This window comes from Pelodiscus sinensis, chromosome 9 (assembly GCF_052426305.1).
Source record: "Pelodiscus sinensis isolate ZL-2025 chromosome 9, ASM5242630v1, whole genome shotgun sequence".
In the NCBI taxonomy this organism is placed as follows: Eukaryota; Metazoa; Chordata; order Testudines; family Trionychidae; genus Pelodiscus; species Pelodiscus sinensis.
The window spans coordinates 62,820,974-62,836,217 of NC_143060.1; the positions used below are offsets into that span (position 1 = coordinate 62,820,974).

The 15,244-nt window shown below is 56.5% G+C and overlaps 1 protein-coding gene and 3 non-coding genes across 9 annotated transcripts in view; 1 reads left to right on the top strand and 3 right to left on the bottom strand.

Annotated features, from left to right (window-relative positions):
* The window catches only part of SEC16B (SEC16 homolog B, endoplasmic reticulum export factor), a 40,724-nt gene extending 34,168 nt beyond the window's left edge, over nt 1-6,556 (top strand). For all 6 annotated transcript variants that reach the window (XM_075936882.2, XM_075936884.2, XM_075936886.2 and 3 more), the window contains 7 exons: nt 1,017-1,084; nt 1,775-1,915; nt 2,247-2,357; nt 4,164-4,290; nt 4,408-4,481; nt 4,746-4,838; nt 5,441-6,556. In XM_075936882.2, the coding sequence (XP_075792997.2) occupies nt 1,017-1,084; nt 1,775-1,915; nt 2,247-2,357; nt 4,164-4,290; nt 4,408-4,481; nt 4,746-4,838; nt 5,441-5,515 (689 nt within the window). In that variant the 3' untranslated portion in view covers nt 5,516-6,556. The remainder of the gene's footprint in view (nt 1-1,016; nt 1,085-1,774; nt 1,916-2,246; nt 2,358-4,163; nt 4,291-4,407; nt 4,482-4,745; nt 4,839-5,440) is intronic.
* Nucleotides 6,557-9,360: 2,804 nt separating this feature from the next.
* Nucleotides 9,361-9,683, bottom strand: LOC149523952 (Nuclear RNase P). The gene has a single exon (XR_016350321.1).
* Nucleotides 9,684-11,463: 1,780 nt separating this feature from the next.
* Nucleotides 11,464-11,788, bottom strand: LOC149523953 (Nuclear RNase P). Its single transcript, XR_016350320.1, has one exon.
* Nucleotides 11,789-13,937: 2,149 nt separating this feature from the next.
* Nucleotides 13,938-14,105, bottom strand: LOC149523954 (Nuclear RNase P). Its single transcript, XR_016350322.1, has one exon.
* Nucleotides 14,106-15,244: the final 1,139 nt, after the last annotated feature.

The window sequence follows — 15,244 nt, forward strand, 5'->3', positions numbered from 1 at the left end:
TTTGTCTGGGTAAACGGTGCTCACGCCCTTGGTCTCATTTTCATATGAGCCCAGCTCTGGCGTGAGAGCGAACCTGGTTCACGTTTTAACCTGGTGCCTCTTGTGCGCAGAGCATGTCACCCTGGATTTGCCCTCTCGGGGCTGTTCCTTGTCCGGCAGAGGGAAGACCGATGCTCCAAGGGTCTATCTACACAGGGAGCTGAGGGTGTGATTCCCAGCTCCAGGATACTGCCCCACGTTAATTTGGACTGAACTAGCACCCTGAAAGTAGAGTGAGAAGGCGCTAGCCACAGCAGTGGGAACAGGACGAGGGGCTAGCCACCCCAATGATGTATGTGGCCAAGCCGCTAGCCCATGCCTTGGGTGGCTAGTGTCTCCTCCATCGCTTCTGCTGCCGTGGCTACGTGCTATTTTTAGCATGCTCCAAGAGTAGATATTCCCGACGTGCCTGCCGCCCCTCGCGTGTAGTGCTGAGGGCAAGCAGGGAGCAGAAGCTCTGAGAGGCCGCACTTCCATGCCGCGCTCTAGATGGTAGGAGGCCTCTTGGTTAGACGTGGGGAACATTTTGCCCTCCCTGTCTCCTCCGCAACCTCGTTGCCTTCGTCACTGGGCGGAGCCAGGCCTCTCCTTGCTCGGCACAGGTGCAAAGGAGGATCCCAAGCTGGCGTTTTGGGGACCCCAGGAAGAGGCGCGTGGCCCTGCGCGTTGGGTTGGCCGAGGGGGAGCGTGGCACGGTCCCGCGCCCTGTCAGAAAGGCGGTCATGCTAGTGCCAGAGAGGGGCCTGGCACCTAGCCCTGCTAATGCTCAGAGAAGACTACACAGGATTTCGGTGCCCGGCAGAGTGACCGCGTGTGCCTCAGTCGCTCCAGTGGCAGCATCTCGCAGTGAAGAAGCCAGCTGGGCTGCTCCCTCTTTACCTCACCAACGGTTGCATTAAAAACGCCCCCATTAGAGGAGGCAGGTGTCATGTGAAGGGCGTGCGCCCCTGAGCAGCGTTCTTCTCTCTGCTCTGCAGGGGGCGCTGTGAGGCCGCCAGGCTACGCCCTGCCCTTTGGGGGGCAGAAGAACCTTCCGGAGCAGCAGGTGAGAGCGGTGAGGGTGAGGGGAGCCAGGTGCCACAATGCACCGGACGAGGGCAGACAAACCCCATTCTCCTCCCTGCCACCCAAATGCAACCCTCTCTGCCCCAGCTGCCCGCTAGCCACACGCCCAGCCCACCCATGAGTCTCACCTGCCCCTCCTCTCCATAGCCAAAGGCCTTCCCTTCCCCTTGCACCATGTCCCCCACAAACTCTGGGGCTGAGACACCTCCCAGGTGTCAACCCCCCCAGGAGCAAGGCCCAGGTCCTGGGCTGCTCATGTGACGCTGAGCATTGGCCTCTCACCAGCCAGCCGAGAATTCCCCTCGCGTGAGGCAGCCGGTGGAAAGTCTCTTCCTCCCCCCGAGCCTTGGTGTAGGGACGCTGCGGGGGGAGTGGAGCAGCTCATGCCCCGTTCACGACCGGCGTGTGCCTGCAGAGGGACCGCAGCCAGCTGGCGCGGGGCAGAGCCGCGATGGAGCTGCTGTGACTGCAGCGGGGCGGGTGCAGAGGTACCGTGGGACTCAGGGAGGCATGACAGGACCCGCTCTCCTGTTCTGAGATGTGCTGGGCTCAGGAGAGGAGATGAATGATGCTGCCTCTTGGAATGGCTGCCGGCTTGTTCCTCAGCCCCCCCCGCCCAGTTTCCTTTCCCCCTCCCAATGGGCACGGTGCCCGTTCCCTCTGTTACCAGAGCGCGCTGGCGGCCAGGGCCCGCACCGTCTCAGAGAGCTCCACCATCTCCGTGGAGGACGCCTTACCCCCGGCAGGCCCAGGCGAGGCAGCTGCCGCAGAGCGGCCGTCGACGGAGGGGGCCGAGCAAGAGGAGGCAAAGGTGAGGGGTGCTGGGCTGCTCCCCCTCATCCCCGCGTCCCCAGGCCGATGTGCGAGCCCCTGCTCTTCTGTCCCCCCTGCAATGGGATGGGTCTGGGGCCCTCAGCCCTGCTCTCTCTCCTTGCCGCACACTGAGGTAGAGAGGGGTTTCCTCCTCTCCCGTCACAGCCGTGAGAAGGGGCTGGCTCCTTCCCTTCCCCCACGACGCTGCGGGGTGGGGGGGTCGGCAGGGGCCGGGCGGGGTTCCACAGCGAGCTTGCGGGTGGTGGTGTCTTTATTGAATTGCCGGGACTTACACGACGCCAGCGCCAACGAGACCCTGTGTTTGCCAGGGCTCCGGGTCTGGCTGGTTCGGCTGGTTCCGCTCAAAGCCCTCCAAGAAGGTGACGCCTTCCAGAGACGGGTCCGGCCCGGCCTCAGCCACTGCTGCACCAGGATCCCAGGTAACGAGAGGACTAGAGGGGCCGTTTCGGGCTGCTCTCCTCCCCGCCTCAGTCTGATGAGGGGGCTTCCTCCTCTTACCTCCCACTCCCAGGGGGTGCAGGCAGTGCCGTGACCCAGGACTGTCCTCCCCTTTCTTGTGTAACCCCCGTGGCCCGCACAGGGTGTGGATTAACCCCTCCACGCCACGGCTGAATGGCCCAGAGCTCACTGCAGGGCACAGGCAGCCTTGTGACCCTTGCGGTGGCAGGAGGTGAAGCCCTTGGGGCATACGTGTTCTCTGGCAGCCAGGTGGTGCCAAGCACCCTGTGAAGGGAACCACGGTGCGTGGAGACATCCTAGTGGGCCAGAGGATCGTTACCACCCTCTACAGTGAAGCGAACAGGAGCGACTGGTGAAATCTTGACCCCCCAATAGGAGTTTTGCTGTTGACTTCAGCGGATCCCTTAACTTTGTCGTCATCCATCCACCACTGGTTCATCTCTCCATCTCAAAGGCACCGCCCCGCTGTCCCCACTGCCAGGGTTTTCCCTGCGCCCGCGGGTCCTTTCCATGCTGCCATACGCAGGGGGATGTATTTGTAAGCGGGACGGAAAATGACAACTTGAGGTCTCAGTCCTGCAGCAAAGTCTCATGACTAAGAATTGTAGATCGATCAGGTCCCTCTGGTGCAGAAGGCTCTCCAAGAGCTCTGCCAAATCTGTGGAGGTCGCTTGGCCAAAGGGAAAAGCAGGCACCGGTGGCAGCAGACAGTAACACTTCCACGGGGCTTACTAGCCCAAAGGGGGACAGCATCCCTGGTTGGAATGGCAGGCAGGCAGCAGAAATGCTAGGCAGGCAGCGTCCCATTCCCAGACCCTGGCCACATTTGCCCACGGCTGCGCAGGCACGCACCGGTACCCGTCTCCGCCAGCCGCCAGCCATGGGTGCTTCAGAAGATATAAGAAACCCTCACGCATCCCCCAGAAGAGGGGTGATCTACCCCTTCCCATGTAGGTCTCTGCCTCATTCCTTGTGGTTAGAGGTTCAAACCCTAGTATGAGGTTTTTAGCCCCCCCACCCATGTTCTTTTTGTGCAGGGGGGCAGGAAATCATGGTTACATCTCATCCCATAGATCCTGGGGGGCCAACCAGTTCTTAAGCAATAGCCACTCTGGGGACTGCTGCTATAGCGAATTAGTCACACTCAACCGGCCAAATAGCCACAGTGGTCAAGCCAACTAGCCACACTCAGCTGGCCAAATAGCCACACGTGGCTAGTGGTTAGTGTGTTGGATACCACGGCCATAGATCAAGGGTGGGGAACCTTTTTTAGGTTGGGGGCTGCTGACCCACAGAAAAATCAGTCGGGCCACACACAAGTGAGAAACAAAAACAAAAAACCCCCAAAAACAAAATCCCCAACCTCCCTCACTGCTGTGGCCCCCAGTGGAGAAGGAGACATTCCCCTTGCACACCAGGCTAGTGAATTTTGAGTGCTCTAGCCCCATAGAGGGACAGCGGGGGGTAGGGGTTGGAGCAACAGCATAGGCTCCCCAATGCTGGGGGGAGCCCTGAGCTTAGAGTCCGGATCCAGGCTAGCCGGGGGTCACATCCGGCCCCCGCGCCTTAGGTCCCCCACCCCAGCCAGAGATGGTACCTGCTGCCCCACAGTGCCCGCTGCCCCACACTGAGGCCTTGGTTCTGTTCTGATGTGGCGCGCCTCTTACTGAACTATCAGCATCATTTCTCGCAGGGCCCGGTGCTTCCTTTGGGCACCCCCTGAGGCGGTGACTTCCCTCTGAACCGGGGCGTTTTTCTTTCCTCAGGAGACGGCTGTACCAGCCCCCCTTCCCCTTCCTTCTCCTCCAGCCGCTGGGGCAAGCCCTTCGTCGCCTCACCCTCATCCTCCTGGCCTGCTTCCGGCTGCCCCCGGCCCTTTCTCCAGCAGCCCAGGTAAATCCAGCCAAGGCCACGACCAGCGTCCCTGTTCTGGTAGCAGGCCCGCGCTGTTCGGGTCATGCGATCCCGGAATGAACCAAACCTTTGGACATCTCTTTCCCGTTTCTGCAGCTGCTGACGAAGCGAAAGGCTCGTGGGGCCCCGATGGCAGGGAATCAGCAGCCGTTCTCGGGGCCTGCAGCCAGGTGAGAGATGAGGGCCGGCTGGGCGGAGGGAGTGGGGGAGCTGGAGTCCTGTGCTGTCTGTTCCTTGGAGGATCTTTAAGGGAACAGGGTCATGGGAGATAGGTCAGACAGCTCCTTTGTTGGTGGTTTCTCTGGCTCGGAGGAAACTGGGAGAATCTCCCTTCAGCCTCGTCCGTCTCCCCTGCCTCATGACCTGGCATGTTCCTTTGGCTTCTCCGAACCCCAGACCAAGGACCAGCTGTTATTTCCTGTTTCCTTTTTCAGGATGATTCGCGGGACTTCGTCTCTGGCCCAGGTGGTCTCCTTGCCCCGAGTGGAGGGCAGGTCCCACTCTTCAATCCTGCTCTGGGTCCTCAGGTATGGAGGTTCTTCGCCCCTTCTAACCACACAGGGCGTCTTGGCGAGCGATCCAGCCACACCCGGCTTAGGACGGATGCTGGGATTCTCACCAAGGGGAAGTCAGACCCCTCGTGTCTCTGGTGGGACAGCTACGGATGTTCCCTTTTGTCCATCTGCCTGCTGGCAGAGAGAGCCCCGGGCGGAAGCCTCTAGAGATGTGGCAGAGATGTCGTAGCCATCTCAGTTTCAGTAGGGCCAGGTTCTCTGCTCCTGTTGAGATCCAGTGTGGGCAGTGGAAGATGCAGGGAGCATCTGGGAATGCTGCGAGGCCAAGGGTCAAAGGGGCAGCAGGCCAGGGGCCGAAATAGCAGGCGGTTTGAACTGGGCTGGTAGAGCCCCTGGGGAAACGTCGCAGAGACCCTGCCGGTCCTGTCCATGCTGCCCAGCCCTCACACTCATGAGCATCACTCCAGGCTACCAGAATTGGCCTGGCCCCCACTTGTGTCTGACTTGCTGACCCGAGCAGCTTTCATCCTGCCTGCCCATAGATTGTGGGCTGCTTCCATTTCTGGGCAGCTCCACCTCTGGCCTGTTACTTAGCCATTTTCTTTCCTTCACAGTTCTCCACTGCTGTCTCCCTTGGACGCGGCCAACCCAAGCGGCTCTCACAGCGGCGCTACCCGACCCAGCCATGACAAGCAAACCCTGGCCTGTCTGCCAAGTCTCCTGCGGAGCTGAGGCTGCAAGAGTCCTTACCTCAGGGACAGAAAGAGACTCTGTTTGTACTCAGCCCCTGCTCTTCTTCTGCCCCTCTCTTTCCCCGGGGGGGATGCTGCCAATACAGACCCCCTTGCAACAGCACCAGTCAGCGGGAAGGGTGAAGAGTAGCGATCCCTGTAAGCAGAGCACTTGGGTGGCCACCCAAAAGAGATTCAAACGCCGCCCAGCTGGTTCGCAGCGTGCCCACAGCGGGCAGCATGTTTTTTCTGCTGATGGTGCACACCTGCACATGCCTCAGAGCACATAACATTTATTCCGCACATGGATGGAAAAAATATTAGAGGGAACTTGGGTGAGGCGAGGTGGACTCGCTGCTTTCTGAGAGTGGGCACCCAAGCCCGGCCTGCGATGTCTGACGAGTGGAAGGAGGTTTTGGGGACATTCGTGTCAGGCTGAAGGTACATCTAGACTGGATTTTGGAAGCTGCCAGTCAGTAGCATCTCCTAGACCGGGGAGTTCTCCCCATGCTGCAGTCCCCATCTCGTGCCTCACTGGAGTCTAGACGGGCCAAAGCACTGGTGTATATATGACAGGGAAGAGTGATCCGGGGCTGGACCCCAGGAATGGCCCTCAACGGCAGATCTCTTCCATCACTGATTTCTGTGGTGCACGTAATAGCAACCGTAACACGAGCAAGTGTCTGGCCTTTCTATTGGCTGCCGGGCAGGGCATCTGGTGCAGGTTCCACGGACGTGGCACTCAAATGCTTCCCCAGGCCAGCCGGAGAAGGGTTAGTTGTCCCTGTAGGGAGCCACAACATAAAGGCAGTGGAGACTGCGAATACATCCTCCCCATGAAACATTTGCCCGGGGCCTGGCTCGGGGTGATTCGAGGTAGCCCGAGAGCACGGTGCTGTCACATTCGTATATGATTCCTGACGCTAGAGGAGATGTTTGTATGGTCTCTAATGGCACCCATGCTGCCTTTGTTTTGGAAATAAAATCCACATACTTTTACAGCACTGCTCTCTGGGCACCCTACCTGTTAGGCAAATGCCACACCGATCCCACATACCCCGTCCCGCCGGTCCCACCCAGCCCTGCTCCTCTGCCCCAGGCAGTCGGAAGGCGTCTGATATTGACCTGTGCACAGGATGAACCTGAATTAAGTGGCTGGTTGTCATGGAAACCTGTTTGAAAGAATAAAAATGCGGAGGTCCAAAGTCACCATGGGCGAAACGCCACTAACTTCAGTGAGGTTATCCCCAGGGTGAATTTGGCCCAATAGCTATCTATACACACAGGCTCTGTTGCTCTCTGTGCAGAGAGCGGTGGGCCGGCGCATTTGGATAATGTCTGTGGAGTTTCCTGACCCTCCTGTCAATAGAGACAACTCAGCTGTTATCTAACCGCAACCCTCTAAAACCCCTCTACTTTGCAATAGTGACCCCAGCTAGTAGTGTGGGATGTTGCTTCATAAAGCTAGCTGACTGCAAACGCGTCGGTGAAAGCCAGGCACTGAAATACTGTGCATGTGTCACGGTAAAGGGAAGCTGGCTCAGTGCGGGTGAGGATGCTGCGGATCAGAGATGTGTTTCTCAAGATGTGTTTCGTGACTGCAGGATGTGGGGAAGGGCAGATGGGAGCACGGGGGGGCTTCAGAAAGGAAGGGAAAGTCACACAAGCATGTACAATCTTTCAATTCCTTGCCTACCAACCCTCCCTATGTATTTCAAAGGCTCGAAAGGGGTGAGCTGGCCATTGTACCTTAGTACTGCACTTAACTGTAAGTGGGTGAGTCATGTCGTTATCTTCAGTGGGACTATTCTGGCTTAATTACACAGGTATTTAAGTCTTGTGGGACCTGCTTCTTAGCCTGTATGCACTTTAGCACGGAGAATGTCTGTTCTTCTGGCACCGCAAACCCAGAGGCTGATTGGCCCACTACGTATGCAGTCAAAACAATGAGCACTAATTACCCCATGGGACAGAGCCAGAGGGGTACAAAGGAGTGATTGGATTCCTGGAGGTACATTAGCCTCAGACTGAGGAGATCTCTGTTCCCAGGGCAACTGGCAGGGACTGGTCCAGAAACAGCGAGAACTTGCCAGAGTCAATCAGGGCATTTGAGTCCCTGGACCTAATTAAACGGGCTAGCAAGGAACACCTGGGGCCAATTAAAGAACCAGTTGAAACTGGTTATAAAAAGGCTTCTCCGCAGGTAGTTAGCACGTGAGGAGCTGAGAGGACGGAGGGAGTTTAGGAGGAACAAGCACCAGCTGCGACTAGGAGGCCGAGCCGGAGAGAAGGAAGGTACTGGGGAAATAGTCCAGAGGTTGGAGACTCTTATAGGCAGCTGCTATTACAGAGGGTGGGCCAGGTTCTCTCCAACACCCACTTCCCCATCTTCACTGCGGGGACAGACTAGCTGGGGAAAAGAAAAGGGATTTACCCAGCCCTGTATCATTTGGGGGGTCTGCTAACACTGTGGAGTTTGGTTTCCCTCTATATCAGGGGTGAGCAAGATACGGTGCTTGGCTTGGATCCCGAGCCGTTTGATCTGGCCCGCCGCCAGGCCAATCGAGACCCGGGGCGGAGGAGTGCGCAAAGTCATGCGCTGTTCAACGTAGCTGGCGGCTCCGTCCCCCACCGGGCACCTAGAGGGAGCGACCAGCCCTTTTGAACAGTGAATGACTTTGCCTGCTCCCCCACTTCCCAAATGGCCTGGAGGTGGGGCAGGGCGGGGCAGGGAGGATGCACAACGTCTCCTCTCTCCACCAGGGGGCTGTGGTGCCTAGTGGGAGCTGCCAGCTGTTCAAAACAGCTGGTAGTTCCCTCTAAGCACCACCAGGGTGGTAGTAGTGGTGGTGGGGAGGGCCCGTTCCCCCAGGCTCCGACTGGCCTGAGTGGGGGGGGGGGTGCATGAAGTCTCCTCCCCCTGCTAGGGGCTCACGGTGCCTACAGGGAACCGCCCCTTCCACCTGAAGCCCCGCCCCTTTCAGGGGCCAGCTGGTGACCACATACTAAAATTCATCAAGTGACTCCCTCCTGCAAAAATTGTCTTCCCCCCCTTTCCCTTCCCCCCGGCAGCTCTAAACCTTATGCTGGCCAATGATGAGAGTAGCTCAACACATGGCAAGCTGGGCCCTCAATCTGCCTGAAAGCGCAGGACCCACTGAGTTCGGGTCGGCGCTTTGTCACCTCAGACAATGAAACTTGCCAGCCCGAGGAATGGGTTGTTCTCTTTGGGCCACCCTCGCGAAGTTTGCAAAGGCCGCGATGCTCTGCCCGACGGGCCTGTACTGCTGAAGAGGAAATTGAGATGAATATTAAGCTGAGACACCTCCCCCACCCCCCACTAGAGGTTTGCGGTAGTCTAGCACAGGGAGGGAGGTAATTAGCAACGCTGCGGGGGTATCAGTGCGAGGAACAGGGGGAAAATTGTTCAAAGCACCGAGAACCCACAGCCTCATGCCCCTAACTCCCTGAGGTGGTCTGTAAAATGTCTCCCTTAGCAGTTGCCACAGTCGGGGGAGCGGGGGCCCATCCAGTAAGCTAGCCTGTGTGGGACAGTTCCCAGGACGAAATGTTTCCAAGGAACCAGACAGTAAGTGATTTGGAAAAACCTGCCTATGGGAGCAGGGGTGCCTCTTACCTCCCATGCAATATTGGTTGATTTATGGCAGGTGTTCCCTGTGTGGGTGGGTGCTGTATGCTCCGTCCCACGGGGATGTCTGTGGCTTCCATGGACGGGGTCTGTTGCTGTGGAGGGAGCGATGGTCCATAAAACATCTGGGTTTGGGGCTAATCATGGGAAAAGGGTCAGAGGGAGAGTAGTCTGAGTTGGGTTATGAGACGCCTGGGGGGGTGTCTCACCTCATCCCATTGAGCTCAGCAGGGCCAGCCATGAGCCTGTCCCAAAGCCAGGGGTAGACTAGGCATCCACCAGAGGAGCCTCCTCTAGCTTCTCATGCCACAGACAAGTGTCCACCCCAGAGCCCCCATCCCTGGTGACTCATCCACCTGCAGCAGGCAGTGCCCTGCAAGGGCAGCTAGGGGCTCTTGTCTCAGACCTTCCCAGAGGCATTGAACTGGGAGTGACAAGCACCCTGCATGTAACCTCTCTGGCAAGCTTCCCTCTGACCTGAAATGACTGTAATGAAGGCTACTTCATAAGGCTTCAGAAAGCTTAAGGAACTAGCTCAGGGTGAGCAGGAAAGACTCTCCCAACATGCTTTGCAAGCATATGCTAATGAGTGGTTCCATGGTCCGGCAAGGCACAGGAGAGAGGCAAGGTTGTACAGTGTTCAGGGTTTATGCTTCCACATGGCTTTATAGGATCACACGCACAGAGACAAACACCCAATGTGCATTGCTAGGATATGTTAATGAGGGGTCAGCATAGACACTGGAAAGGGGAATAAGCCAAGTCTGTAGTAGATTCAAGCTTTGTTCTTTCCTCCATGGACCCAGTGCTGTGGCAACAAGCCCATCCGAAAAGGAGAGTTAAGTTCCTAGATACTACCCTACGAGCAGTGGGGGTGAGGAGGGGTCTGGGGTGGGGGTGCAGACATCAAGGCTGGGGCATTAGGAGGCGCTCAGAGGACGGGTCTAGGGCTATGGGAGTTCAGGAGCCGAGGGTGGTGGGTTAGGAGGGGCTCTGGGCAGGGTCTGCAGGAGTCAGGGCTGGGGGATGAGGAGGAGCTCAGGGCAGGAGGGGCTTCAGGAGTCAGGACAGGGGGGCTGGAGGCTTGTGTGGGCTCAGGGCAAAGGGTGGGGGGTGCAAAAGGTTGGCCGACTCCTAAGGATGGTTGGGCCGGTGGAGGCCACACTGCCCAGCTGCTAGCTCCCCAGGGCTGGCAGGGGCTGCGCTGCTCATTCAGCACCTCCCTGAGGGCTGGCTGGGACAGCGGGGTCTGGGCTACCTGGCCATTGAATCTCTGGGGCTGGCCAATCCCCGTGGCTGGACAGAGCAAAGGGGGCTGTGCTGCATGGCCAGCATCTCCCCAGGGCTGGCAGGGGCCGTGGTGGCCAGGGGCCGGATTCCCAGGGCTGGCCAGGACAAAGGGGCGCCGCACCCATGTACAGTGCTCAGAATCACCCAGCGCTCCACCCCCTGCTGGTCTTACATGTGGTCATTCGCTGATGTAATTGTCCCTGCCCCTGTCCCTTTCCATTTTATGAGAACCAGTCCCATTCCTGGCATAGCCCACTTTCCTGGCACAACCTCACCTTGTGTTAAGTTATGGTAAGAGGAAGCTGCCTACCAAATTTGGTGGTCCCAGCTCTTACTGTTTAGGAGGAGTTCTTGAGCAAACAGATTCACAGATGGATGCACAGACAGGCACACAAACTCTCAAATATATAGTAGATATCTGAGTGTACAATCACATTATCACGCCTCCTAGTGTAAAATCACACAAATAATACTTCATTCCATAATCTTCTACTTACATAGTTAATATACACGCCCATAAAGACAGAATCATATGTACACTGAACACATAATCCATAAACACTTAATCCTTGAAGCATGGTTGAAAATATTTCCCTGAGCAATCTCAGCAGTGCAGTGATGGGCAACCTAGTGCCATATGAGTGGCCCTTCTCCATCTCGGTGGGCCGCAGGATTGTTGTAATCAAGGCAGTTAGGGTGGTTTTACTCATGGCACTTCCGTACTTAGAAATTGCAGGGGTGGCTGACTGAATTATAGCAGCACTGGGATTGGATGCAGAGGGGGTGCAAGGCTCTCACTGTGCAATCAGGAAAAACACACACAGGTAGGAATGTGGCAGCTGAAGGTTTCCTGGGGATTTTGTAAAAGCTGCTGATATGCTTTATGGGTGCTTTATGCTCCGGGAGGGGGTGCTTGGTGAACCCCTATCCAAGGCGGGTTAAAAGGGGGCCTGGATTCCAGAAAAGGGTCAGAGGGAGAGTAGTCTGAATTGGGTTATGAGGCCCCTGGAGGCCTCACCTCAGCCCATTGAACTCAGGGGGGCCAGCCATGAGTCATTCCCAAACCCTGGGGAGGGAACTGGGCATCCGCTGGGGAGGGGCTTTGCCCCCTCCAGCTTCTCCTGCCCCATTGGGCCCCTCCCCAGGGCCCACCATTGCTGGTAACTCATCCACCTGCAGCAAGCGGTGCCCTGCTAGGGCAGCTATTGGCTCTTGTCTCAGACCTTCCCAGAGGCTGGAGCGTGAGTGACAAGCACCCTGCACGTGACCTCACTGGTGAGCTTCCCTCTGACGAAAGCTACATTGCGCTCAGCCATTATATAAGGCTCTCCGATGCGTACTCTTTCAGATCACAGTGAGCTAGATCCGAATTCCCGTCATGCACTGCAAGCGTATGCTAATTAGCAATTCAGTGCTCAGGCCAGAGATATGAAGACTGCACAAAAGTCCAGCGCGTGTGACTTCCTGTGCTCGGTCCAGGCGCCTGCAGGCAGGCAAAGTCAATCCCAACGTGCTTTGCGAGGCTATGTTAATGAGGTATGCAGCCTTGCTAAAGAGATGAGCGCAGCCAGGCCCCTGCAACATTTCCCCCCCCACCCCTCTGGTTTGTTTCTTGTGCACCCATAACCTGCGTTTGGGGGCCGTTTTCTTTCAGGCCTGGGTTTTGTGCCCAGTTGGTTTCTGTTGATCTGCAGGGTGGCCCTGTTAGTCTGAAACTCGTTAGTCTTTAAGGTGCTGCTTGACTACTTGTTGTTTTGTAAGTTTTTCCAGTGACAGACTAACACGGCTACCCCTCTGAAGCTTTTAAGCTCGAGTAGTCCTGTAGCACCTTAGGCTACGTCTACGCTGCAGCGCAATTTCGGAATACCAGGGTATCCCAAAATAGCTATCCGATGCCTTAACAGCAACCTCGTTAGTTCGGGCTCGCTATTCCGACATCCCGGTAAAAACCTCATTGCACGAGGAGTGAGGGATGTTTTGGAATCACAGGTTATTTCTAAATGTGGTGCTGACAGTGCCAAATGATGAAATAAATGATTCGGAAATACGATTGCAATAAGATACGCAGTTTGTGTAGCTCAAATTGCGTAGTTTATTCCGGATTACAGTGCGGTATAGATGTAGCTCTAGAGAATAACAAATATATATAGTTTCTAGGGCTGTCAATTAATGTGCGTTAATGCCTCCAATTAATGCAGGAAAGAATTAATGCAATAAAAAAAATTAACATATGTTAATCTAGGCAGACATCCGTTTTTCCCTGGACACGTCCTTGTTTTCACTTGTTAAATCTCCATATGGCCGGCTTTTTAAAATGCCTGGGATTTTGCCCTGCAGACGGATCGGGGTGGAGGTGTGTCATGTGCCTGTCAAATGAAATGTTCAGAGCCGTGCGCCTGGACCGTTCCCGGCCGCTCTGTGCATGTGCCCCAGCGCCTGGCGGGAAAAGTGCATGGCCGCAGTGGCTCTGGTGAGACCCAGGGCTGATCCTGTGTGTGTGTGTGGGGGGTGGGGGCTCCTCCTACAGAGTCACCACATTACCCTCCTCCCCGCTAGGTTATGTCCCTGGTTCTACAGTAGGCGTGGGGCATTGGGTTAGAGCAGGGGGGTGGCTGGTTCTGGGGGGGGGGCAGGAGCACTGGTTAGAGCAGCGGGGCTCGGTCTGCCTGGCTCTGTGGGAGAGGTAAGGGCACTGAGTTGGCGCGCAGGGGGTTGTATTCTTCTTATTGTTTAACAGCACGATTAATCACACCATTAATCATGATTAATATTTTTAATCCCGTGATTAATCACGATTAATTTTAATTGCTTGACAGCCCTAGCAGTATCATGAGCTTTCATGGGCAAACCCCGCTTCCTCAGGGAGTGGAGAAGAGCAGCCGGCATTTCCTCTGCTCTCCTCTCTCTTTCTGGGGTCACAGTCAGGGTAAGACTCTGCCCCCATCCTGATCGCAGGAGCTGCTGTCTGGCTGCTTGCCCCATAAGTGCAGGCCCCAGGGGATGGATTGCCTGGAGGAGACCCCAGAGCACTAGTGCAGCCTGGGAACCTGGTGGGAGGTGATGGGTGACTCTGGTAGTGAAAGTGTGTTAGGAACGGGGTGGTGGGATTTTCCAAAGCATTGCCGGTCAACGAGGCTGGTGGTGCAGCCCTAAATGTCTCCCTAAGCAGCTGCCCGAGTGGGTGAGAGCAGGGGCCCATCTAGGCTGGCAGGCTTGTCAGACCGTTCCCAGCTACCGAGGGGAAATGCACGGCATCCCAGAGCAGGGAATCTGGAATCTGTCCAACAGGCTGCAGTTAAAAACCCATCGCTGGCCCGTGCAGACTCCAAGCTGTCTCACTGCAGCGTAGACTTCCTGGCTTGTTGGGCAGCGGCCCAGGGTCTGAGAGTCCAGGCTGCAATCTGAGCCTGTGTATGAACAGAAAGTTGTCTCCTATGGCCTTGGGGGAGGAGGGAAGTCTCAATGGGGTTATAAGGCCCATGCACGTTGTTAGCCTGTCTTATTCCCTGTAAGGGCAGCTATTGGCTCTTAGCTCAGATCTTCCCCGTGGTATTGCAAACAAGTGATAAACACCCAGCATGTGGCCTCAGTGATGAATTTCCATTCTGAGGATTCTTGCTGGTGCCCCATGGCTGCTAGGACCATGGTGTCCGGTATCAGGCCAAGGCAAGCAGCTTGGTGGACAAAGGACCCTTCTTTCATCCTGGGACACTCTTTTTCTGTAGGAGAAATGGAACTTTGCCCCTTTGCAACCCATGTCGTTGCTGGGGAGGGATGCATCTGGGGCAAGTATCCTTATTAGGCTGAGTTTTCTGGCAGGGGCGTCAACGTAGGGTTGCCAGGTGTCCGGTTTTCACCTGGACTCTCTGTTATTCGGGTCCAGTAAAAAAAACAGAAAATACCGGACATGTGAAATGTCTGATATGTCCTGTTTCCCTCGGACGGAAACCCAGCAGGGACAATTTTCTCCTGCTGCGTCTGGTGGGGGAGGGGAAGTAAGGAGCGTGGGGCCATTTAAAAGCGTAGTGTCTTTTTTTTTTCTCGACAACTTTGGTCTCTTCTCCCTCCCCCCCCTTTTTTTGGGGCCAGGGAGGCTGTGGCCATGTGCCTGCCTGCCCTCCCGTGCTGGGGTGGGTGGCGCGTTGTCTCACTTCGCCGTTGTGTGTGTGTGTGTGTGTGTATGGAGGGCAGAGAGGTGGTTTGGCTCCCATGGGGGCGGGGCCTTGCCAGAAGGGGCGGGGCTCAGGATGGGGCTCAGGTCTTGCCTCCCCAGCCCTGCCTTTACCCACTGCCCATGCTTTCGAGCTGCGTTTTCTTAAGCCCTGTGCATGCTCAAGCCCTGGGCATGCTCAGAAGTGTGTCTCTCCAAGAGAAGCTGGCCTGATAACGGATATTACCTCGCCCCCGTGGTCGCTCGCGTGGGATGCTAAGCAAGGGAAGGATGCTTTGGGGGAGACTAGGGCGGCCAGCAAGCACCTGCACTTCATTGGCTGCTTCAGGTAGCTCTTAGATCTTCCTCACAGAGAGGCAAGTGACTGAAATAGGTCAGCAAGTCTCTCTGCGAAAATCCAACCCGAGTTTCTTGTCTTGTTCTTTGCCTCCCACTACTCCCGCCTTTCCCCCTGAATGACTGAGAGAGCTTGAGCGTGCGCTAGTGCAAACAGGCATAGCGCTAGCAAAGGAGCTGCTGTAAGAGACCGGGAGGCCAGGCCCCACTGTGTTTTCCAAGGGCAAGATACTCGACGGCA